Source organism: Hippocampus comes, unplaced genomic scaffold, assembly GCF_001891065.2.
Source record: "Hippocampus comes isolate QL1 unplaced genomic scaffold, H_comes_QL1_v1.1 scaffold315, whole genome shotgun sequence".
Lineage (NCBI taxonomy): Eukaryota > Metazoa > Chordata > Actinopteri > Syngnathiformes > Syngnathidae > Hippocampus > Hippocampus comes.
In genome coordinates this window covers 1,070,349-1,095,428 of record NW_017805539.1, presented here as the reverse complement: position 1 = coordinate 1,095,428, position 25,080 = coordinate 1,070,349, and the positions used below count along the sequence as shown (strand labels likewise).

At 43.7% G+C, this 25,080-nt stretch overlaps 3 protein-coding genes across 4 annotated transcripts in view; 1 reads left to right on the top strand and 2 right to left on the bottom strand.

Moving 5' to 3' along the window:
• meox2a (mesenchyme homeobox 2a) overlaps window positions 1-298 on the bottom strand; it is a 40,647-nt gene extending 40,349 nt beyond the window's left edge. Inside the window, exon 1 of the mRNA XM_019878696.1 lies at window positions 212-298. Coding sequence (XP_019734255.1) covers window positions 212-294 — 83 coding nt within the window. The 5' untranslated portion in view covers window positions 295-298. The remainder of the gene's footprint in view (window positions 1-211) is intronic.
• Window positions 246-19,884, top strand: crppa (CDP-L-ribitol pyrophosphorylase A). Of its 2 annotated transcripts, XM_019878699.1 has the most exons (10): window positions 246-516; window positions 1,726-1,999; window positions 2,527-2,676; window positions 4,776-4,880; window positions 5,139-5,184; window positions 6,128-6,225; window positions 7,622-7,699; window positions 7,835-7,927; window positions 8,819-8,935; window positions 19,633-19,884. In XM_019878699.1, exons 1-10 carry the CDS (start codon window positions 272-274, stop codon window positions 19,735-19,737), a joined length of 1,311 nt encoding a protein of 436 aa, XP_019734258.1. In that variant the 5' UTR covers window positions 246-271; the 3' UTR covers window positions 19,738-19,884. The 2 variants fall into 2 exon arrangements, with proteins under 2 accessions (XP_019734258.1, XP_019734259.1); XM_019878700.1 differs by lacking the exons at window positions 5,139-5,184; window positions 6,128-6,225.
• LOC109521069 (ankyrin repeat and MYND domain-containing protein 2-like) lies at window positions 19,118-25,074 on the bottom strand. The gene is made up of 8 exons (XM_019878701.1): window positions 24,954-25,074; window positions 24,374-24,534; window positions 23,720-23,934; window positions 22,748-22,883; window positions 22,415-22,543; window positions 21,669-21,783; window positions 21,309-21,409; window positions 19,118-19,741 (listed from the first exon to the last, which is right to left on the bottom strand). Exons 1-7 carry the CDS (start codon window positions 25,030-25,032, stop codon window positions 21,321-21,323), a joined length of 924 nt encoding a protein of 307 aa, XP_019734260.1. The 5' UTR covers window positions 25,033-25,074; the 3' UTR covers window positions 19,118-19,741; window positions 21,309-21,320.
• Window positions 25,075-25,080: the final 6 nt, after the last annotated feature.

Below are 25,080 nucleotides of genomic sequence, written 5' to 3'. Positions count from 1 at the left end.
TAATAGTTTTATTTTATTATATCAGTACTTATTACTCAAACCAACCAAATATATGGTGGACATACATAAATATAGCACAGCGAGACCACGCATATAAAGTAGTGCACTTGTATTATGAGAGACGAACGCGTATTATTTTGAAAGTGCAAGGCGGAAGTAAAATGTAACATGAAATACAAGCTCCAAAATCATCCAAGTTAGTAAGACTTACCTCTTCAATAACTTGGGATTTATCGGGAATGGATTTCCGGGACATTCCACCCAGGAGATCATGGACGTGCCCCTTGTCGACATGTTGTGCGAGGAACCGGGCAGGCCCGCACATCCTGAGACTTTCCTTTCCAGCCAACGCGGAAAGAACGGGCTCGCGCCGGTCACAGTTGGCGTGGACTTCCCGGTGTGTGTGGTTCTTCCTGCCGGTGGCAGCGGAGAGAGGACCGGACTCCAGACACCGAAACAGTTCTGCTTGCTATTGGGCAGACCGCTTATAAGCTACACGATTCGGAGTTTTGAGAGGTATGGACACACTTGAAGTGAGGAAACATTGTTTTACATGTCGGCGTTTTAAACAAGTGTGAATCAAGTGAGTGTTTCACTACACTCTAATAGCAACCATTTGGAAACGTGATCTTTTTTTTCACTCTTTAAACATGTTTTAGTGTCTTAGTTACTGCTTTAGCAAAGCTTTCCCCAAAATTCCAAGAATCAAGAATTACATACACGTTTTCGTGAACTATTTTCTCCGCTAACTCGCCGTGCTGAAATCTGTTGGTTTTCAAGTGTTATCTGTTTTACGGCCAGCCCTGGTTCCGCCCCCACTTAAAGCTGAACCAATAGCAAGGCCGGATGTGGTTAGATCGACAATCAATTTGCTTGATGTGGCAAATGCAATGTTCCAAAGTTTGTGGCGGGCGGCTGCTACCATTTAGACTCTAAATGACAGGTGTAATATCATCTCATTAAATGTTCTAGATTTTAGAAAATTAATATCAGAAGCAAATTATAATCAGCTAATGCTGCTAATCATTAGGTAAGCGTAGGGTCAAAGTGCTGAACACCTCGCCTCCAAACACAGATGAAAGGGGAACTCGAGTCCAAATTTTCTTCCCAATATGTTCCATTTACTGCTACTAGTTAAAACACGGTATTCTGAATAATAAAGTGCTCATAGAATAAGAATTATGACAATTAATCCAGCCACTTTCAGTTATCTCAGGAGGCTAATAATTTATACAGCCTGTTGTCAGCGTCAAAATGCCCTCAGGCTCGCATTGCGAATGTCAAACCAAACCCAGAAAACAGGTGAGCCGTGACGTTCACAATGCAAGCCCAAGGGCACTCGGGCGTCAATTTCAGTCGACAGCAGAGGACTGTAGGATGCCAAAATAAATGACCCTAAAATGGATAAAAACAGGTGGATTAATCTGGCGTCAATTTCAGTCGACAGCAGAGGACTGTAGGATACCAAAATAAATGCCCCCTGAGATGGATAAAAACAGGTGAATTAATCTTCTTAATTCATATTCAACAGAATACCAAATTTAGACAAGCGGGGCTGCATTTTTGCAAATAACTTTTTGGACCAATGATCCGTTTTTAATATTTTTAGCACCATGCATCACCACCTCCCACCTGTCATAGTATATGAGGTTGTGAGTGCCCACAGTAACATATGTCTAAACCTTTAAAACACACCAGTGACTGAGCAGTGGTGTGTCCTCGCAGAGTATCATGGATCCACAGCATTGTGGTTGTCGTGGCCAAAGAAAACATGGACCTGATGACGGACATCGTTGGGCGCTTCCAGCACACCAAAGTCCGGCTGGTGGCGGGCGGCTCCACGCGTCACAGGTCAATTTGTAATGGAGTCATGGCCCTGGCTGAGGAAGATGAGGAACAGGAGCGGGAGAACAAGGTGGTCATCATCCATGATGCCGTTCGTCCTTTTGTGGAGGAGGAATTCCTGTATCATATTACCGTGGCTGCTCGGGAACATGGAGTGAGTATGATAGTACTTTGTTTTATTACTATACCATAATATGGCCACTCTCTAAGACAAAACAATTTACAAATCCTTCATAAGAATACTTACTTATATTGTTTGTAGAGACTCAACCTGATGCAAGTCAGTTTTTCCTTTGCAACGCTCCTGCAGATGTGTGACGTTTAATCGCTTCGGGTGCGGCATAGAGTTGCCAACATGTTGTTTTTTTTTTTTTTTTTTTTTATAGCTTAGAATTAAGTCAATAGCCATGCAGTCTAAATCATGTATGAAAACACAACAAAGTTGTGTAATATTTATTTGCTACACAAAATAACTAAACACAGCTGGTAATGTTCAACCACTGGAAACAAAAATGAGTACACCCCTGAGTGAAAATGTACAATTTGGTGTACTCACCTTTCAGAGATCGCATATGGAAGCAATAAATAGAGTCAATAGTCCTGTAGGACGACAACAAATTGATTAAGTCAACCTGATTTGTGTTACAAACTGCTGTCCACTTAACTGTTCCCCTCCCCAAGGCGTCAGGGGCCATCCGACCACTCGTCTCCACGGTGATAGCCACTACGTCAGAGGGCTTCCTGGATCACTCGCTGGAGCGAGCTAAGTACAGAGCCAGCGAGATGCCTCAGGCCTTCAAGTTCAACATTGTCCATAAAGCTTATCAAAGGGTGCGTAGACTCGGAACACTCTCGGGGGCTGATTGGCCCAAAGTATGCCTCAATCAATTGGTTCTTTAATTGTATTCATGTTGTGCTCGTGACGATAAGCGGTTCGGAGAATGGATTGCTGGATACAATTTCAAACAGCGAGGACTCTCAAAGTTATGGTTAAAATCCAGAATATTTTATTTATGCATTCATATGTAAATCCACCAAATTCAAAAATTAAAGAAGACATTGAACATTTACATAACATCATGGGTGGATAAAGTAAGACATCTCAGTTTTGTGTTTTCCAGAAAAATCTTTTTTCATTTATTTATTTGTGTTTCATTCATTTATTGTAAAGAGTAAAAAAACAAATAAAAATAAATAATCGGATACGCTTTTCCTCACGAGGGTCACGGGCGTGCTGGAGCCTATCCCAGCTGTCTTCGGCCCAGTAGGCGGGGTACACCCTGAACTGGTCGCCAGCCAATCGCAGGGCACACACAGACAAACAACCATCCACGCTCACACTCACACCGAGGGACAATTTCGAGTGTTCAATCAGCCTGCCATGCATGTTTTTTGGAATGTGGGATGAAACCGGAGTACCCGGAGAAAATCCACGCAGGCACGGGGAGAACCTGCAAATTCCATGGCCAGAATAGGACCCCATACCGCTGCACTGTGAGGCCGACGTGCTAACCAGTCGACCACCGTGCTGCCCTCATGCCGTGCCACCTTTTAAATAATACCCCCCCCTAAAAAAAAAAAAAAACAATGCCGTGGCCAAGCGATTAAGATCACATGCTACGGTAGGGACCCCAGTTCAAGACCATCCTCTGACACACGGCTGCGGTGTCCTTGAGCAACAAGCATTACAGGACTCTTGTAAATGCTTGGTGGGCCGCATTAAAGAATGGAATGGGCTGCATTTGGCCATGGGGCCATATTTTGCCCACAACTAGACAGACTTGTAATGTTGTCTCCTTGACCGAAGCAAAACGTTCACTTTTTGAAACATGGGAAAATATCCCGGCTGGCCAAGAGAAGTGAAGGATGCGGTGTCGCAGATGAAGATGTTTTCATTGTGTTCCTCTGCTGACGGCAATGGGGATGAAAGGCGCCAGATTAGCGAGACGCTTTAGTGAAATATCAGCAGACACAAAGTATTAGAGAGTTTTCACCAGACAACGGGATGATGCATGAGCAGACATCATTTCGCTGCTTGTGAACTACTCCTTTGATCTGCTTTATTCATCGTTTCTTTTAATGTGACACTGTTTTGCTTTTGAGTGGTGTGTAATTTAATGTGCGTTAAGCATTTGGCCAGGCTTCTCTTTTGTCTGGGTCACTTTTCTAATACAGTGAACCCCCGGTAATCGCAATGGATGAGTCTCAGACTCCAGAGGATTTTTTTTTTCTTTTTCTTTTTTTTTTAAACAAATAACCCATTTTACAAGTACTGTATTCTAATTCTAAAAAGTATAATATCTTAATGATTCAACTGATTTTTTTTTTTGGGAGGGGCGGGTGACTTTTAGCCAAATGAAGCAACTTGGCACAGAGTGAACAATTCCTCAAAAAAGAGGCTTCAAGCTGTTCATTGCCGATCCCAGTTGAAGTTTGCCATCAAACTAAACACCAAACAAAGAGAATTACACATTGAGTATTTAGAACGACGACGTAAAATCTTTCAGCTTAATGCTAACAGACAACGCAAAACACATGTACTGCCATTGATGGCGAGAGACGTCAGCGCTCCATTTTTACTGGGCTAGCAGTAAATAAGTTAACTCATTCACTGCTACTGACAGCTAAAAACAATTTTAAACCCCCAAAAACATTTTAAAGGGGATTTTTTTTTTTTTTTAACAATATGATCTCTGTCCCCATTTTCATCCATGTCAGGGGGCGGCCAATTTGCCACTTGTTGTCGACTGAAAATGATATCACAGTTGCTCAGGTAATGACCAATCACAGCTCTGCTTGCAAACATCACGTCATCAAACTCAGAAAACAAGTGAGCCGTGAGTGGTTGTTATCAGAGCTCTTTTGTAACCTGCATTTTCTGAGAAATTCCTGTTGTGGTGGTCGTCATGTCATCACTTTCCTTCCCTCAGTGCACTGAAGCCGACTTTGCCTTTGGTACCGAGTGTCTCCATCTGGTGCTGCAGTACTGCGCCACCAACGCCAAGCTCATCGAGGGCCCGCCCACATTGTGGAAGGTGACTTGTTCACATTTGATTCCCATGTTACCGAACTAATCATGGGTAAAAAGCAGGGGTGTCTAAGTCCGATCCTCGAGAGCCCCTATCCAACACGCCTCATTCAAATGATCAGAATCGTTATCAGGCTTCTGATGATCTGATCATTTGAATGAAGTGTGTTGGAGTAGGGAGACATTTAAAACAAGTTGAATCAGGACTCTCCAGGACCGAACTTGGGCACCCCAAAGTAAGAGGGTTCAATTTGATGTACTTCAGGTCACCTACAAACGGGATTTGGCTGCTGCAGAGTCTGTTGTCAAAGGTGAGCTACGTACTCCCAACATCTACTTTTGTTGTGTGTTCATATATATATATATTCAGGGGATTTTTTTTTTTTTTTTTAAGTGGTAGAACGATAAATGGCATTTCAATTTATTACAATGGCGGACATTGATTGGATAGGAGTGTAAATTGAGTTACATGCTTGGAAACGGAACAAGTTAACTTGTAAGTCAAGGTACCACTGAGAACATCGAATCCTATCACTTTTGTTAGCTTCTGAAAGTCACTTGATCGTTGCTTTCCAGGCGTCTCCGTACTTTTACATGTAAAATACAGTGAGCAAATGAAAACCAACAAGCCTCCAAAAGGCAATTGTTAATAGTTTAAAAAAAAACGCCGACAGGAGCTCTGTTTGCTTTGGGCAAAGATGAACGAGCGGAACCATCTCAGAGGGTCGCACAGGGTTCTAAATAATCTTGAATACAAGAGGGAGCACCTGTGGCAACAATCACCTGTTTGATGGTGACGCCAACGTGCCTTCGATTCCCGCAGTGAATGAGTGCATCGCAAAGTTCTCACGTCTGTCAGAGTGATGGAGCGTCGAGCCTTTGTGTGCTTGTCTCAGATTGCGTCTTCTGTTTCTGCACGTGAACCCCGCCTATACACGGTTCACTATTCACAAATTTACCAGCAGTTGTACCTTGATTTAAGCGCTTAACCCATTCTAGGACCACACTCATGACTATTTACACACATCAGAGCAAATTTCCCCTACTTAAATCAATTAAACTAAGGGTTTTTAAACTCATCATTGTAATTTTTTCCCCCCACAATATTGCGATGTAATATGCGACGATGGAGTCAGCTGTTCTTTGCACGCGTTTTCATATTGTGTGTGTGTTGGACTGACTGTCTCGGTCAATAAACGGCTGAAAGTGTGTCGTAACCGTGGCTCTCCGTCCTGTTGCATGCTTTCCCTCCAGACAAACTATCTCGGTCGGCCTGCGTGATCACAGGCGCATGTTCGCGTGCTAGGATGCTGGCCGACTCCCTCCACGAGGCCTTTTGTAGCCTAGAAATGGTACGTAAATCGGAGCCATTAACATGTCTGTGTCGCACGCACCCGTTTATTTTCCTCCGCAATGGGAGCATCAATGAGCCCGTGTTAATATGAGCGTCATCGGGGTGGTCCGCTGGTGAAACGACTGGGCTGTCTGTGGTCAAACAAGTAATGAAGTGTGACTGGATGCATGCAGGAGAGCAGATGGCCGTCACATTTGCTGAACCGCGGCACTTTTGTTTGATTAATTGTGGTGTGGGCGGCCTTCATTCCTTTGTTGCTTGCTAGCTCATGTTACGACCTCGCAGACAGAAGTGGGGGGGGGGGCAGTCACATGACTTGACTCGAGTTCGACTAAAGTTGCCAACTTTATTGCTTGAGATTTGCTGGGTGAAAATTTTCTGAAAGACTGACGTCAGGTTGCAACGATTATTCAAATAACTGTTCTGATCCAATTACAAAAGGAGTCAAAGGAATGTTTTTCGACACAAACTAAGCAATGAGAGCAAACGACAGAATTTTGGGATCTTGAAAAAAGAAGCCGTGGGACTGCAACAAAGCAGAAGAGGCTCACGCAACTGCACGTCTACGCTAAATAACCCACTGACTGGCGACTGTCACTCCAAAAGCCAGCTGCTAACTTGAATTTACAACGGCCAACTCGACACTCCCATGGTTGTTCGTCTCTCAACCCGACTCCCTTTCGATCGACCGGGGGCGACGTAGGCCATCGTCCCGCGCTACCGAACTGCGTTCGCCCATCCCTTGGGACCGACTGACCCATGTTCAACTGCTGTTTACATGGAACCCTTCTCCACTTCGGCCTTCAAAGTTCTCGTTTGAATAATTGTCTTGGGGTTCGATTAAGAGTTAGGATTAGAGCCCTGGGTAAGGGTCACGTGTTAGATTTAGGATTAGAAATTATGGATTAAATTTCGGGTTAGATTGTTGACTGTAGTAGATGGGGCTCTCACATGGGTGAATGTTGTGGTGACAAAAACACAAACTGGAAGGCTCTTAAGACCTTACAACACAGGTGTCAAAGTCAAGGCCCGGGGGCCAGATCTGGCCCGCCACATAATTTTCTGTGGCCCGCGAAAGCAATTCAAACATGGCAAATTCCATGAAGCTTGCTAAAATATGTCCCAAAAGTTCAAATTCTCTTATGTAATAAATGAGAGAGACATTGTCAAGCATTTTTTGTTGCCAAACACCCCATTACAATCACTTAAACAATAGTTCCCGAAGCTATTAATCTTGACTTCTTTAAATGATTTCAATCATAATGGCCGTCCAAGGAAAATGGGACCTAAAATGTGGCCCGCGACGAAAATTACTTTGACACCCCTGCCTTAAAATGTTACATTTCATGAATACCGATACGAATAACCTGTGCGGAATGTCTCTTGTCCTCCAGGAGCTGGACATCATCCCAGATGTGATTGGTGACAACGGCGGGTATCTGCACAAGGCCTGGAACTTTATCCAATTTTTTGTACGTTTACATTTTTTCACAGGAAGGGAAACCTCAGTTCCTTCAAACAAATTTACTATCTGGCCGCATAACAGAGAAAAAAACACATCTGCTCTCAAAGATGTTATCTTGATTTGGATTTTCTTGGCGTTACAGATGAATGTCTCTGACTTGGCTCAACTGGAGACCACGTTTGCGGCGATAGAGGCGGCCCGTCAAACACTTCTACATCCGGTGGTTGTCATCGTGGTGAGCAGTTCTGCATCCGTAATCGTACACGGGACAACAAAGTGTTATCTTTATATGCCTGGGATGAAATCTAGTCAGGAAGGCTGAAAAGAAGACTCAGAGCCCAGGAGTTGGGGACCACTGCTATAAGGGGCAACAATCTCCCATATTCTTCATAGGGAAAGAAAAAACAGTATGGCAGGGTGATGAGGTACAGCGGCAAGACGGAATCCATTAGTTTTGAGGGAAATGCCATTAAAAACCAAGCAAAATTACCCAGGCTGACCCATTTCGCCGGCATGAAGTCAGTTGGGGCAGTTGCGACTTTGAGAAAAGTTCAAACGGCCTCCCGAATTTCACGCTTTTAAGCGAAGCAACCCAAAGTGTTTGTCTTAGGTTCTGTGTGGCAGCAGTCAGCATGTTACTTATCACAGCTTTGGTCACATGGTAACAATCAGAGGAAAGTTGTTGGTGGCGCAGCCGCCTCTGGGGCGGAAAAAAAGCAAGCTGCTGGTTGAGATTCTTGTTTTGTCTAAGAAAATTGGATTGAAATGAAAGCGGCGCGCCCGCCCCTCAAGTCATGCCGTTTGGGTACCAGTGGTGCAATGGAAGTAAGTCACATATGTGCAAGTCAGAAGTCATTCTTAAGTCCTAATCTTGAAATTTCAAGCAAGTCCCAAAGGACTGCGGTCAAGATCTAACAAGTCAAGAAGTCAAGTCCCCACTACATTTCCAGCAAGGCGAGTCAAGTCGTTTTTGGTGTTAAGAAATCCAACTCCATTCATATTCATTCACACATTAGCAACTTTGCACTCAATATCTTTTAACTCGAGTCAAGTTATGTGATTTGAGTCCCCCCACTTCTATTGTGTAGTATTTGGACAACGTAGCCACGCTTTTTGTTTTCCACAGGTCCATTTAAGCAACGCGGATCGACGGGCAGTTGAGCCGGCAGCCTTTGCCGAATTGGCCTCGACAGCCAAGCTCCGCAATATTCTCTTGTACGGTGTCCATGTGCAGCAGTCAAAGGTAAAGCCCTTCGTCTTTTCATGTCTGACTTTTCCCAGCCAGCGCATTGTTCCCGAGCGATGGCTCTTTTTAAGAGCAGCGAAACTAAACACGCCAGCCGCTCTTTTGTACATGATTTGTTGTCATGTCTTTTCTCGAATGAATGCCTGTTGCTGGTTTTTATCAACCGGTATAAAGGCCTCCTTGGAAATTGATTCATTTCGTTGTCATTATTCTTATGTGCGCCCCCCCCCCCACAAAAAGCTCCCATGAAGGGTAGGAAGTAAAACCTTTCTCATATTCTGGTTTGAAAGCAGCCATTTAACGTTCAACATGTCAATTTCCAGGGTGCTTTAAATGTGAGTAACTGCAATAACTCCTCTCTGGATGCTCCGACTTCCTTTCCAACTCTGTAACTCCCATCAAATTCACCACTCCTGTGCTCACGAGTGAAACGTAAACGTTTCACCTCTTTCTTGAACCGAATGCTCAATAAGTCGGCTCACTTTGCAGTTGAAAGCACTTTGACCTCAGCACGTGTTGTGAGGAGAGTCATTGGAAAGCATGCGGTCTACGTCCAGGTTCTAAACTCATCGCTTGGTCATTATAGTGGAGTCATCTGTCGGAGCGAATGAGAAATCGCAAGCTTCACATGAAGTCAAATTAGGACTTTTTTTTTTTTTTTGGACACAGGATATATGTTCAAGAGTGACTTTGACACTGGGATAAATGAGGCTTCTCGGGCTGATCTGTCTTCATGAATCAAATATGCTGCGTGTCGAGGATTGATCTGTTCTGTTCTCAAAAAAAAAAAAAGGAAAAAAAGAGGAAGGACAAGATATAGAAGTTGTTTTCTCCGTGAATACATCTGCGTTTGATTTGACGATCGCCTGTTGGACGTTGCGGTTCTCAATTACGGAGATGAATGCTAAAGTGAAAGTCATGGTGATACTCTACATGTCGCAAAATACAGATTGGGATAAATCTCTGTCCTTTCTGATCTTAAAATAGATCATTCTTTGCAGAAGTACTGGCTGTGTCCCACATGGGACTACAATCTCACAAATTTTCCAGAGAGCAGAGAAGAAAGTGGTCGACAGCACAGAACTGTGTGTCCAAATGTGACAGCAAGCTTCTGCATCTGAGAGGAAAACTATTCAGAGACAGTGGATTGAGGCCTCCAGAAAAGTTGGGTCTCCCATAATTTTTATATGTACAACGGCTTCTGTCATCTATGTGATAACAATCGTCCATATCGCTCATCTACTTGGGAAGAGAAACTGGATGAATAGTAAAAGCGAGTGGGTGGATGCATCTCAACACTGAGTGGAATAAATCTGCCCTCTATCGTCTAAACTAGATCATTCTTTCCAAATGAGCTTTCAAATGACCTCAAAGGTCCTCAGTGAACCACTAAAGTCCCCATTTAATGCATCATCCAGGCTGCTTTGGCCAGCGTTGTGGTGGTTAGCTGGTCAATTTGCAGCACACTTGCGCCTCTGTCCAAAAATTAAGAAATTATTTGGCCTTGGTAAAGGTTTTCGTTTCACTCTGGCCGCGAATTAATAATAGAGTGACGTCTGCGTTAATTTCCTGTTGAGTCAGGTTTACTCTGAAAAAGACATTTTGAAAGAGAACACAGAACTAGTGTAACTATTCGCACTGCCAAGTTGACCAGAATTTGTCAGATTGCATTCGATGGCTTTTAAAGCATTAAACACGTCATCGGAACTTAATTTGGAGGCATTTGGGGGAAAAAGGGCAAGTTGTGATCACACCTGGCTACGGTTTCGGAGAAAGTCAAACCGGCAGGAAAAAATAAACTGCAATCTGGTTTCTACTTGGCAAAAAAGGAGTTCACAACTGCCAGTGGTTTGTTTTTATGGATTCCAAAAAAAAAACAATACATAATGTTATAATGTTATTGTATAACATTATGTTATACAATATGAGTTTCCCCCATATTCTCAACTGTTTCAGAGTCACGTGACTGTTCTTTCTAGAGCCGTGGCTAAAATTATACGCAGGAACAATTTTCAGATATGCCGCCGGTTCTGCACAGATGCCTGCTTATTGAAGAAACAATGTTTATCTCTATTTATACTCATATGAAACCTAACCGTTAATTTCCCCTTGATTCCCAGGTGATACCTATAAAGTCTGATGTTTCCAAACTGGTATATTTCAAAAATTCCCGATATTGATTTCTCATGGCAAAAAGATCTCTTGCAAAATTTCAAGTTCAGGGAAACATCTGGACAAAGCATTTCTCTCTGGTAGTTGTTCCACCCTCTGAGGACACAGCCAATCGTCAGGTGTGCGCTATGGTGTGAAAACTTAAAGCTGCATACTCTGACATCAGCCCCCCCCAGAAAAAAAAAAGTGACACCGTGTTGTGAAAGCGTCTGCGGTATGCGGCATATTGGCGTGGATAGGAAGTGTCACAGGATCCTTCCCCTGAGCTCAATCCCTCTCCCTTGTCACCCTCTCAAAAGACACTTGTCAGTCCGATGTCAGGCCTGATGCATGGCTGTTGTAATTAGCGCAGTGAGAGCCCTGATATTTACCCAAGCCCGTATTTCCTCCCCGGCCCGGGAATCCTAAACCTGTGAAGAGATTAGCCGGCACGGGGAAAGAAAAGAGCAGCAGAGAATGGAGACGACCTCAGGTGAAAAACATTCCGCGGGGTCTATTCTCCCGGACCTGTTCACATCAAGGTCTGAAAGGCAGACGGGTGAAACCCGATCCTACCCAAAGAATCTTTTACCGCAACACCCTACGAGTTGCACCGTGGTCTGGGTCAAGGGAGATTAGGGACAACGGGAATCTCTGCGGTTTCAGCACACTCCCCACTTTTTCTCAGGCTAAATCCCTGCAGTTATCACCCATGTTCAATGAAGCTCTGGTGTTAAATGGCGAGGAAGCGCGTAGCCTGAAAGTTTATCTCTTGTAGGAAGCCGCAAACACATTCTTTGAAGCCCCCCCCACCCCCGCGTCATGTCAGTTACGGGTGCTCTTTCTGTATTGAACACATACACAAAACGCAATGTATTATCGGACGCAGGCACGCTAAAACGTACGCTAGCTTAAACAATACGCTAGCATGTATGCATGCTAGCACATGTTTTCAAAAAATAGCGGGAGTAAAACTGAGTTTTGTTGTACTTTATTGAAGTATTTAACACAATGCACTCTTTTTTTTTTTATCAATCCTCATTCTCAAATCCATCAAATGTCCTCATCTTCTGTATCCGAAATGAACAGCTGGGCATTTTTCATAATCAAACACGCCAGGTTACCTCGCGTCACCGTCAAGTCTCTTTGCCGTGCGGCTCCTCGGAAATGAATTTTGGGGGTAAATGTTGAAAAGTGCTCCGATAGCGTGTTTGATTATTTTTTTTGTCCTGCGGCAGAAGCTACGGAGTTGTAGTTCGTGTATAGCGTTTTGGGGGTTGAACTAGCACGATGCGGCACATGTGCATGGTTATCAAGCCGGATCTTCTGTGAAAGAGAGCCAGCTCCAGATGTGTGAAACCCGAGCGCCTCAAGTTGGCTCTGAGAATTGCTTATACCAGACTGTGTTTGCTCAGCTTTGATTTGTCAAATTAAAAAGATGGAACTCAATTCAGGCATTGAATCAGACAAGTGGTTAAATTGGGTTCCGAAAATAAAAGTGGAATACAATGTCATGACATTTATGGGCGTGGCCACTAATTTGGAGATGTTTCTGACCACCCAGCTTTGTCTTCTTGCTTGCTTCTCCTCAGTTGTCATGTGAGGGGAACCAGAGATTACGCACAGATTTTTTTTTTCTTCAGACAAAAGAAAATGCAACCAGATGCCGCCAAATGCCAACTCCTCGAAAAGATTTGATTGGACCTGCAGCAACATCAACACAAAAATGCGAACACAACTTCACGCTCCAGTTGGAATCCTGATAAACACTTGCCACCCAACGTGAATTTCAGGCATTTCCCACCATGGAAAATTAGACACAACTTCGAGTTAGTAGAATACCTCGTCGTGCAACTTTCAGGGGTACGAGATAGGGACAAGCACGTTGATTTCGTGGTTAGCGAGCACAGTTGTTGTGCACCTGTTCCTGACACCCTGCCACCTTTGCCCTACCGCATACCCTCGACAGTTCCGTGCGTTCAGGCTCTCGTGAGCTGATAAAAGGACAGGAACGAAGGCCAGGCCAAAAGACGGAATGTGCCATTTGTGTGTGGAATTGTGTCACTTCATCCATCACACTCCTGGCCTGCATGCTTTTCTCTGACTCCCACTAAACATCCAGAGTTCTGCTCTTTGTTGAGCGGTATGTCCGTCTAGTTCTTCACTTCCCCCTGGAAAGTATCCGTTAAGTTCATACCTCCTTACTGTCTAGTTTTGGCTTCTCTCAAAAGACGCTGAACATTAAGAGGTGATGAACGAACTGCTGTGTTGAAAGAGCTTTCGCGAAAGGCTTGGATGCTCACGGTTGTTCTCACCGGGAGGTCCCAAAAGTGACAGATTTGCTTTCTTTACGGCCGGAAAGAGTCTTCATTTTCCTAGATTGCAATCCCTTTCAGGTGAAGCGAGGCAGAGTGGGGAACCACGCGGGCGTGTCAATGCGCAGTGTAAAAACACGGTGGGGTCGAATTGGAATAGTCTTCCTGTCAGTGTCAAGGGGGTTATCAAAGTCCTCTCGATGTCAAGACGCAATTCAGATGACTGGGATTACTGTCGGTTTATTATTATGCACACTGGATCTATTATTTAAACTTTAAAACGCACTTTAATCCTTTTAAAGTATTCCTCCTGAGCATCGCACGGTTCACCAAATATGGGGCAGAGCATGTCACATCGAGTTGAAGTTTACTGTAAAAATAAGGGTTAAAAACAAACACCACCAAAATGTTCAATCAAGTCATATTTTGTCAAATCAGAGGCGGCTTCCTTAGTGCTAACATATTATGCTTAACACCATTGGTGGGGAAATGGAAATTAGCAGAAATGTTGCAGTACAAGACTGATTGGAGTAAATCGTTATTGCCGTATTTTTCGCACTATAAGGCACACCTTCAATGAATGGCCGATTTTAACTGTTTCTATAGATAGGGCACACCGCAGTACAAGACGCATAGAATAGAAGCTACAATAGTGGCTGCGGTGTCATTATGCAGCCACTAGATGGAGCTACGTTAAAGGGAATACAATACAATACAGCTTTATTTATATCAAGCTTTCACAACTGCCTCAGCTGTAAAAAAACGCTTTACAGAACATTTAAAATACTACATCCAGGAAATCAGAATATTGGTCCATATATAAGGCACGTCGGATTATAAAACGCATTGTCGGCTTTTGAGAAAATTGAATGCTTTTAGGCGCGCCTTATAGTGCAGAAAATAATTAACGTTAAGTCACTTAAAACATGTATTGTAAATCGTGCCGTTGTAATTTTGTGCAGTGTTGCAATCTTTTTCCCAGCGCTTTTGTCCTCATTGTCATTTGTTCACAACCTCAGAACTGTGAGGCACGTAGCTCATTTATTCGCCTTTTTTCCCCGCCACCTCAAAAATAGAATTACAATAAGTCACTTGAACAAGTGTAAAATCCAGCCTTGGTAATAAAAGCAGACTTAACTTCTGCCATTGACAACCGACCGTGAACAAGCTTTAATAAACCGACATCCTGACAGTCAATTCTCGTACAAAGGCAACATTTTATTTGCCAGTGGAAATTTTCTAGTCTCGTAAATGATGCGTTAAACACCAATCGAATGCCTCCATCCATCACAGATTCTGTTGGTCACCGGGCAGTTCCAATTTATTCCAAATGGCACCCTTCGAGACCGGCCACCCCTCAGGATACCAAGGTTGGGGGGGGCTTTTAGAGAGACTTGCGTACACATGGCTTTGACTAGTTCGGTGAAGAGCTTGAAGACGCTGATAGGGATCAAATACAGGATATATAGAACTGTCAGAGCCAGTGGAAAGTAGTTTTCCAGACGTAAATCAACCTTGGCATTAATGCGACTGCAACTGAAGGTTTTGAATTCCTTATCTTTGTAAATCATCTCATGAGAGGATTGGCTGAGTTGTGTGCGTAACACGCATGAACTCTAAACCCCACTTTTCTATATAAACTGTCTGCGGTTGCTTGCACACGAGCTGTCAGGACAGGCTTAGTCATTACGATACATATTCAGTCCTGCTTTGAGGTACAAATGACCCAACTTATACGTTTTTGGAGATACTGCACATGCCATCTTTCGGACAATTGTCTGATTTGACCTGTGAGCGCAAACTTGAGACTGGAGCCATGCATGGTGGCCGTGAACTCAACTTGAAACTGCCTATGTTAGACTACACAAATGCAGCCTGATTAAGAGCCGATATACGTGTCACAGGCAAACGTAGTGTCTCAAAGCCGATTTTGAGTTGTCTTGTGTAGTGTGACATACTCGACGAATGATCGTGAGACAATTGGGACACTTCACGACCACGAAAGTCAGAATTTTTGTTCGTCTTTCCACATAGTGTGACATGGTCTACGTTTTACTTCGATCGGTTCTTCGGCATTGACCAATAGGAATACGGTGCCCGCCTACTTATGACGAGAGACTGGACGTGTCGCGCACCATCACAATGCAGTGTTGAGTATTTAAAAAGTGACTTGAACAAAAGGGGAAATATCGAAAAGTATACGTAGCATTTCAGCTCATGCTATGTTTGCTAACTGCAAAGCTAGGAGCTAATTAGCATGAAACAAATTATCGACCTCAAGCTCTTTGTACGTCCCCTTTGAGATTCCAGACTGCGGGGAAATGCACTGACGGTCAAAAATCTTCTTTTTATAAATAGGCCAAAGATTAATTTAACCCTCTCAGGGACGGCGGTAACTGCAGTGGACGGCTTATCGTGTTATCGAGTTACAGGGTGCATGAAAGGGTTCAGGAGGCCATAAAGGCTTTCTGAAATATAATTCTCGGGCCCCTGGGTCTCCTTCTCTCATGGTTTGGGCATCCCACCAGTGGTCTTGGTGAGCTGTTATTTAATTAGGACTCTTGGCTCATCTTGAAGTAGAAAAAGCAAAGTGGGAGCCCTCCGAGAACTTGGGCGAGGGTAACTATCCAACTTCGTAATTACCCAAAGAGACCTTTTGGACTTCAAAACGTTTATTGCGTTGGTGGCATTTGAGGTGGGGGGGGCAACCGCTTACTGTGTGGTTGCCCAGTACCCCCCCCCCCCCCAATCCCTCTTCGTCTTGCTCCCTCTAAGACCTGTCCAGAGTCCTCCCTGACTGAGGTCTCATCGGTTAAATAGTTGCAGTGGCGGCATCAATAACAATAACAAGGCCCTTTTGCTTGTGTTTACGTACACGCCTGCACATGGGAATGATTGGGAACCGTTTCGCTTTGAGCTCGTGCCCAATCTTCCATGGGGGCAACCGCTTACTGTGTGGTTGCCCAGTACCCCCACCTACAGAATATTAAATCAATGCTGTCACCTCATTTGGCAAAGAAACGGGCTCCGCTCAGTTGAAGACATTATTTTTTTTTTTCCACCCATCAAATGACGTTTGTGTAGCACAGTGGCAATGCTTTGCACATCTGCTTCCCAGTTCTAAGGTTCTGTGTGGACTGGACCGTTGCAAATAAATATTTTTTAAACGGCAGATGGTGACTCACACCTGTACATTGAGCCATTTGATCGATGGATGCGACGTGAAATGGAGAGCCCGCATAGTCTTATAAGGCTGTACATTCCGTATATAGTACTACTTTATCACTTTTACTAAGGCAACAAAAACTGTGGAACATTCACGGAAGAAGCGGGTTTCTTCAAGAGTGAGGATGGGTTTGCGTGTGTTGCTGCCCCGTGTACGTCAAAGTACGTAGCGGTTAACATTTTATGTTAAATGTCCTGTAAAGGGCTTTGTTACAGTTGCAGCTGTTGCAAAAAGATGTATTTCATCCACAGGAGACTATATAGTTAAATATTGTTGTAAAGCACCTATGTTTAATTTATTTTAGATACTCTATTTGTATGGCTTGGTGGCCGGCTAGATCTTGCTAGCTTAAAAACCGGATATCTATTTTTAGCATTTGTGAAAGCTCATTTGCATTTTGATCGGCTGTAATCTACAACGGTGCCACATCGTGAAGCGGCGATTCAAATACTGAATGGCGGCAAAAAAAAAAAAAAAAACAGTTGCCAAGAAACTGGCACACTCATGAAACGGCGAAAGAGTTCCGTCAGGTTTCAGGCATATGAGCACTTTTGTAAAAACATTTTCTGTCTTCTTCCCGAAGTCCGAATTTCGAGTTGCACGCCTTCACTGTAGTAACACTTTGTGCCACAACATGATGGGCAGCACTGAGCTCAACTGGAAGAGATGTAGCATAATTGACAGCAAAGAGGCAGAGAAGGTCCCCAATGACCATCATATCTATTCCAAATTATGCTGAGCAAATTTCTGTTAGCCTGCCTCGCAATGCTGAAAAAGTCCCATGTCAAGAAAAAGGACATAAAAAGTGCCAAGAAAAGATTGGATTAGTCCATAACGGACATGGCAGAGGACGGGCGGAAAATGTCCCGGTGCTCAGCCTTTATCCTAAACATGCATCAACTAACATCTGCAATCACACTCCTTCAGATTCGTGCCAATCAATGATGACACTTCTGGCATCGGGTGTCCGTGTCCTGAGGCTTTGCAGTGGTGGAAAGTGCTCTCGTCTAGTAAAAAACGAAACCCCAAATCTCATAAAAGCTCAGTCAACCTTTGATATAGAAAAAAAAATAAATAAAGCGAATAGCAACAAGCTGAAGATGAGTGGCTGGCCTTTAAACAGGTGAGGCATCGGTTAAGACTCGGAGAGGCGTTTTGCCTTGAGCGCTTACTTTGCCGTTTCATCAGAGGGATTTACAAAAAAACTGTTTGGCCTGCGATGAAGACGCGCTAATCCCACCGAGGATCACGTTCCCCCTCCCCAATTCCGCGTCAGGAGCGGTAGCCCCAGCTCCCCCCTCCCGCCATCCACTTCCAGTCCCTTTGATGCCTCAACTCTTTGTTGTTGTTTAGTAATTCGACCCCCGGAGATCACATTTTTCGAGACCGACTGGTTAGTATTTGTGTGCCACCGTGCAAACGGCGACTTGATTCAATAACGCTCGGCTTTGAAGCTTGATTCAAAGACTGCACGCGTATCGGGAGGGGTTGGAATTGAACGAGCAGCGGAGACTTTCTGGGATCCTCCTCGGTGATCTTGACTTCCCCTTTTTTGTTTTGTTTTTCTGTCTTCTGTCGAATGCTAATGACTCTTAAACTTGGGAGATTCCCAACCAGCGGGTATGAGACATTAGTACCTGGCTGCACAAAGAAACTGATTTTTTTTTTTTTTAATGTTGCTTGCTTCCCATTTTTAACATCTGGTCTCCGTGAAGAAGGATTTTCTTCAGGGACGATGACCAAAACAAAAGGACAGCGTAGACTAGATGAAAGTTATGAATCATCTGTTCCATTCGTCCCTTTGCGAATTGATCCAGCCACCTAGCAGTCATCCTTTCATGTCGGTTGATTCACGTCGTCATCCGTCTCTAGTCCTGAATTCATCAGTTCTTCCATCGGTCACTCACTCAACCATTCTGTTCCGTTTATCAATGCATTCATCCACTCATCAGTCCATGACCCAGTCATCCATCGGCCCATTCATCAGGTCATCTCCTCCACCCTGGACTCATCTGCACGGCACCAATACATGCATTCCTTTATCTAACAATCTGCCCATCATTCATCCATCCATCCATCAGTGCATTAAGCCCATCAGCAATCAGTTATTCATTCATCTCTTTGCGGCATTTGCCTCCTTTTGAAAAAAAATAATCAAGTAACATAATCTCCGTCCCTGGTTGTGATTACAGTCTGCTTTGTATCATTATCCACGGTCAGGCCCGATGATACGCTTCGCTAACACAACTCGTCACGTGCGCTGTGCGTGAAGCCTCGTCTGTCCAACTCTTCAAAACACACAAGCTGCTTGGTCAAACTTTGACGCTGAGTAATATTTGTGTTTTTATGGCGAGTCATCAAACGTCCTTTCAAAACAACAACTCAAATGCTTCCGAACGTGGCGTCATAGATCGGTATATCGGGTTCAAATTGCGTAGCAATATTGAGCAAAAAAAAAAAAAAAAGTGTTTGGGCGACCAAAACAGGACCGTTTCGCACTTTATCATTGCCAAGCTGTCTTGGATATGTAGTTCAAATTCCGTAGCAATCAAACTTTGAAGGACGTCTGAAAATGCCCTAAAGGATTTGAAATAAAAAAATAAAATAAAAAAAATCGAGGGGGGGTGAAATTTAAGAAAACTGAGTAGGAAAGGAAAAAAAAACCAAAACAATAGCAAAAGCAAACCTAAAAAAGACCTCGGTGGCCTGTTGTGTTTAAATGTGACATTTTGAAAACACCAAAGCGTCTTCATTTGGTTGCGCAATTCTTGGAAAATTGCTCTCACGTGTCAGGGGAATAAAAGAACGAACAAGGCACGCACAAGCTCACGCCGATTACTCTCATTAATCAACAACAACGAACCAACCGCCGCCGCATTTATCATACCAACCGCTCGTCCCAATCATCCGCTCGTTACATAGAATTGCGTCGCAGGAATAAAAATTGTCTTAATCTCTGTATCACCAATCATGAACACTAGATTTGTTGTTTCTTTTCCCAGGATGCCGAGCGATGGGCGAGGTCTGTGGCAAAAGTGGCCGAGCTGACATCAGCTTTGATTCGGGAGCGGAGCGAGGCTTTGGTGGGACAACTTCTTCAAGCGTGACACACTTCAAGAAAAAAAATCAATCACATTCAAATAGACCGGGAAGCACAAGCTGCCAGTCATCTGCTTAGCCCGCCTCCACATCTTGATCGGAGTCTTTTTTTTTTTTCCTCACTGTGACGAATAAATTGACTTGGACATGTGGAATTGCTGGAATGTCCCTTTAATGCCCTCCAGGCCGATGCTTTTCTTTCATATTTAGGGTGCTTGTTCAAAAAGAAAGGAAAAAAAAGGTTTAACTGATTCTTCCTCACATGAAAATGCATTGGGAGCTGGGGTATTTTGACTCCCCCACCCCACCCCTAACCAAAAATATCTCATTTGAGTAAAGATGATTCATTTTACCATACAAACATGGACACTTGCATTTAATACTTACAAGATCTCTATTTAAAAAAAAAATTCTTAATTTCGCAGTTAAAAAAGATTTAAAAACTTTAATTGCTTCATATTTGTATTTTTTTAACATACACTTTGTATTTTTACATTTATTTATTCACTCTAATTGCCCCATGGGGATAAATAAAGTTTTCTGAATCTGAATATATAGCTATATAAATCCCCCCAAATAAATCAATATATAAGCCGTTGACATTTATATTTTTATGTATTTTTAAATGTGAAAATGTCAAAATAGAAGTAAAATGTTTTATAAACACTGAACAAAATATTTAAAAAAACATTTCAAATAAGTGCAGTGTATTTTATTTCCATTGTTCATATTATTTAAAATAGACTCAAATAAAAGTCAATATTTGGAATTTATCTTTGCCCATCTCAACCTTGAGGTTCAAAAAATTGAATAAAATTAGAATGTTTTAAATACATTCTAAAATATTTTTAATGGGAAACAGCTATCAATAAAAATAAAACGTTTGAAAGTATTTTACATATTTCAAAGTACTAAAAAAGCAAACAGTTTATGCGTTTTTACACATTTATAAAGAATATCGAAAAAACAAATTAACATTTCTGAAACAGTGTCGCTCATTAAAACTTGATTAAAGTGATTTGATTTTCGTCTTCTCGACAGAGCTGCACTTACTTCATCACTATAAAATGCTGCCCCCTGCGGGGCTTAAGTAATCATTGCATCCACAGTTGATTCGCCTGGGAAGCAATCGAAAGATTCACTCGTTTCATGGGGAAATACACACAAAAAAGTTTTGTTTTTTTTTTAATCCCTTCAAGTCTCATTAAATATAAACGAAAGAAAATAAAAGGTCTATATTCCCAAACTTACTTTCTCCTGATGATCCTTTGAAAATGTAGACTTTCATGGAAATTTTGTCAAGTTTATTTATTAAACGCACCCTATGGAAACGAAACCCTGACACAACACCATCTAAATGCACATACAGTACTGCGCTTATAAATATTTCACAATGTACATATTTTGTCTCGTCGCGGTTCTCCCCGAGTTTCTCTCTCCACTCAAAGACGGGGCATCCGAGTTGCGCAGCGGATAAAATAGATGCAACGGCTCTTAAAATGTCCGCGGGAGCCTCAAGTGGTTTTGGATTTGTTGTGTTCAGCGAATGGATGTGTGGTGTTTTTTGTTGTGTACACACTTGTTGGGGGGGTCACTGATGTGCGGAGGCGGTCTGGCTGTTGGCGTCCACGTGAAGTTGCTTCATGGACTCCGAGGCCTCGTCCACTGCTTCACTCTCCTCTGAAACACACCCACACAACTCAAAAGTGAATTTTCATTTACAAAAGGGACACAGACTCATGACGTATATGAATCTCGCATAGTCGATACTCCAGACTTCTGAGCAGCTGTCCGCTGTGTTGACAGTTGTTCAATTTTGACATCAAGACTCTTTACATAACTTTTTTGAATAGCTGATCACTGTCGTGACTAATGTTCAACTCTAAATTCAAAAGATGTGTGCACAGACGGGGGCTTTTAGTGACTGATGTTAACCAACCTGTGACTTGGTTGCTTTGCGCTTGGTGCTCCTCTCGCTGCTCTTCAAGTTTCTTGCAGACTTTCTTATGCGTGAACCAGTGCAACTTCTGACACGCTTGGCCGCAGTAGGTCACCTGGTGGCAGAAACGGACAATACAATGGAGATGAAATCAATAAATACTGTGACCTCTGCCAAGGAACTCAACATGTCCTCTTACTTCATGGACATATTTCTGGCTATGGTTTTTGATTATTTTCATTATTCTCAAAGACGAATTAAATTGAGATTTTTCTTTTTTTCCCTCCATTATTTAAAAATGTCTCATTTATGTCATCTGAATTACCGTATTTTCCGTACTATAAGGCGCTTCGGAGTATAAGGTGCACCAATAACAATTACTTCTTGAAGAGAAATATAATTCAACTTCTCAATTTTTACATATATTTCATCAAAATCTGGCGGCAAGCCGGTCAATCGGTTAGCACGTCCGCCTCACACTGCAGAGGTCTCGTGTTCGATTTCGGGCTCCAGGCTTCCTGCGTGGGTTTTCTCCGGGTACTCCGGTTTCCTCCCACATTCCAAAAACATGCATGGTAGGTTGATGGAACACTCGAAATTGTCCCTCGCCGTGATTGTAAGCGCGAACGCTTGGTTGTCTATTTTGTTGTTTATCATTCATCAGAGGACTCAGTTGTAACTTGTAAAGATGTAGCCTATGAGCAAGTTTGCTTGTCGTGCGATCCAAGAAAGAAGCGAGCGCTCACCATTTTACAAATGGAGCATCTTTTCTGGGCTCCTTTGTCTCCACACGTGGTGCAGAACTCTGCGTCCATGAAGCCGACCTGACCCGTGATGGCTTGCGTCAGCACCGACAGAGCTGTGGGGTCGTTGCCCTGTTGCGGTGGAGGGGGAGAGAGAAAAAATAAAATAAAACAGTATTCATGTGTTGTGCATGTGCCTTTAAGGGGCAGGGCCTAGTGAGTGACATCAGTGGCTTAAGTCTGACTTTCTCCTCGCACAACCTAATGCTTGCTATTTCTGGATTAAACACCGTGTCTCGTTTGCAGTCATAGTAGAGGTACAGGCGGTGAACTCACGATGCTAACTGGAGCGATGCTGCGCACCAGCTGCTGCAGCAGCGTGGCGTCGCAGTAGGGGAACTTGCGCACACACTCGCGGATGAACTTCTCCTGGTACACCGGGAAGCCGTCGCTGTCTCGGCCTTTCAGCAGGCTGCGGGGAGGAAAAACGACGACGAGTCAAAAAATGTTAAATGTGAAGAGGATAAGAAGTCACACTGTAAGACTGTAGACGTAAGATGGCGAGAGCAAAAAATTACTTTCTGAGCACAGCTAATATAAAGTGAGCAGAATGAGGCGCCATGATATCGCAGTTCATCTTTCGTACCCCGAACGATATTGTGTTGTGGTTTTTTTTGTTTTGTTTTAAATAACTCGTTAGCCTCACGGTGCAGAGGCGCAGGGTTCAATTCCGGCACTAGCCTCCCTGTGTGGGGTTTGCAGGTTCTCCCCATGCCTGCGTGGGTTTTCCTCGGGTATTCCGGTTTCCCCACACATTCCAAAAACATGCACGGCAGGTTTACGGAGCACTCTAAATTGTCCCGAGGTGTGAATGTGAGCGCAAAGGGCTGTTCGTCTGTGTGTTCCCTGGCAACCGGTTCAGGGTGTCCCCCTCCTACTGCCCGAACACGGCTGCGATCGGCTCCAGCACACCCCCGTGGATGGATGGATGGATGATTTCTTGAATGGGTTTTTAAAAGAAACTTCCTGGAATGCCTCACATGTGAGAAAAGAGAAAATTGCTTATGTACTTTTCCACTGTTTATTGGACGCCTGGGGAAGAGTAAAAGACACTCAAAGCACACTTATGCGGAACCTGCTGTCAGCTGCAGCTGTCGCACAGACCTATCTAGTCAGGGGTCTGTTTTGTAAGCAGTACTAGTGGTCGGATCGTCGTTTTCCACCGAAATGGTTCGCGTACGTCCCACCATTTTTGAATGGCGGTAACGTCGTCCACATCGTCTCGTGTCACTGACTCGTGTCACTGGCCTTTTAACGAGTCCGTCCAGCTGGTCATCGCGCTCGTTGAGGAAAGAGACGCACTTGGCCAGCACGCAGCTGATATAGTGCATCTTCATGGCCAGCACTTCGTTCATGTCACGCTGTTTCATGCACTTCTCGCAGATCAGCTCCATCACGCGACGACACTTGTCCAGGGCCGAGGGAGAGGCCAGCAGCGGGTTCTCCTTCACCAGCAGCACCATCTGACACCGGAAAGGACGGAATCACTAAAACAGAGGAGGCGATTGGCCCGTGCCTGCTGCGTCTCCCTTCACGTCTCGAATGCTTTCAGAGCCTTTCATGACACTCTAATTGTCCAGAGTCATGCTATGGTGTTTCACATTTGGGTGTATCGTATTTAGTTTTGCTGACCGCATCAAAAAAAAAAAAAAAAAGATAATTGGTAAGACAAGTGGGCCGAAAGATGTTTTCTTTCTTTTTTAGCACAGGCACTAAGCGAGAGTTAGCGTGTGGGAGAGCTGAAACGAGAAAAGACACTTTTAAATTGTCTTTCTGTTTTGTAGATTTTCACCTATCGCAGGTGCGTCTGCGATATCCCCGCAATTAGCGCGTTTACCTTTTGGATGCCCCATATACATTTTTATGGCTAAGAAAGTCATTTCGCGGCACTGCTCTTTTCACCTTAACAGGGTTGAGGTTGGTACTCATGATGATCTTGTGAAGAGGTCCAGCCAGCTTCGGGGGCAGCTTGGGTTCCTTCTCCAGACCTTGGGCTTTGGTGTAGTAGTCCAGTCGGGCGCGAGAGAAGAAGTTGTTGATCACCGTCACGCAGTCGTGTTGACCTGGATAACAAGATGCCAGCTGCGTCAGGGTTTATGTTCATACTTGCGGGTCAATTACGATGTTTTTTTTGTTTTTTTTAGCCCATATGCAACATGCATCAGATTTGGTTTTATTCATGCAACTTCAACGGCACAATTCCACTTTTTTTTTTTTTTTTTGACCTGGACAACTTTCATATGTGGACATAAATCTGACAAGTATCCAAAGCAACGGCATTATGAGTGCTCAGTTCGTGCACATGGGAAGAGCACTTAGAAAAATGAATTATATCTTAAATCGCAATAGTGAGGGGGAAAATTTACAACTGGATTTTTCAAAATTGTTCAGCCCGACTTTACACTAAGCAACGGCTCATAGCTTGGGAAAAAAAAAATCGATTTTAAGTTGGCGTACTTGTGTGTGTGGTGTCCACACATACCAACAAAGGCGGCCATCTGCGCGGCGGTCCTCCCCACAGAGTTGACCACGTCTGTCTCAGCCCCAGCATCCAACATCATCCACGTGATGTCAGTCTTCCCTGTGAGCGCAAACAAAAACGGTGGGGG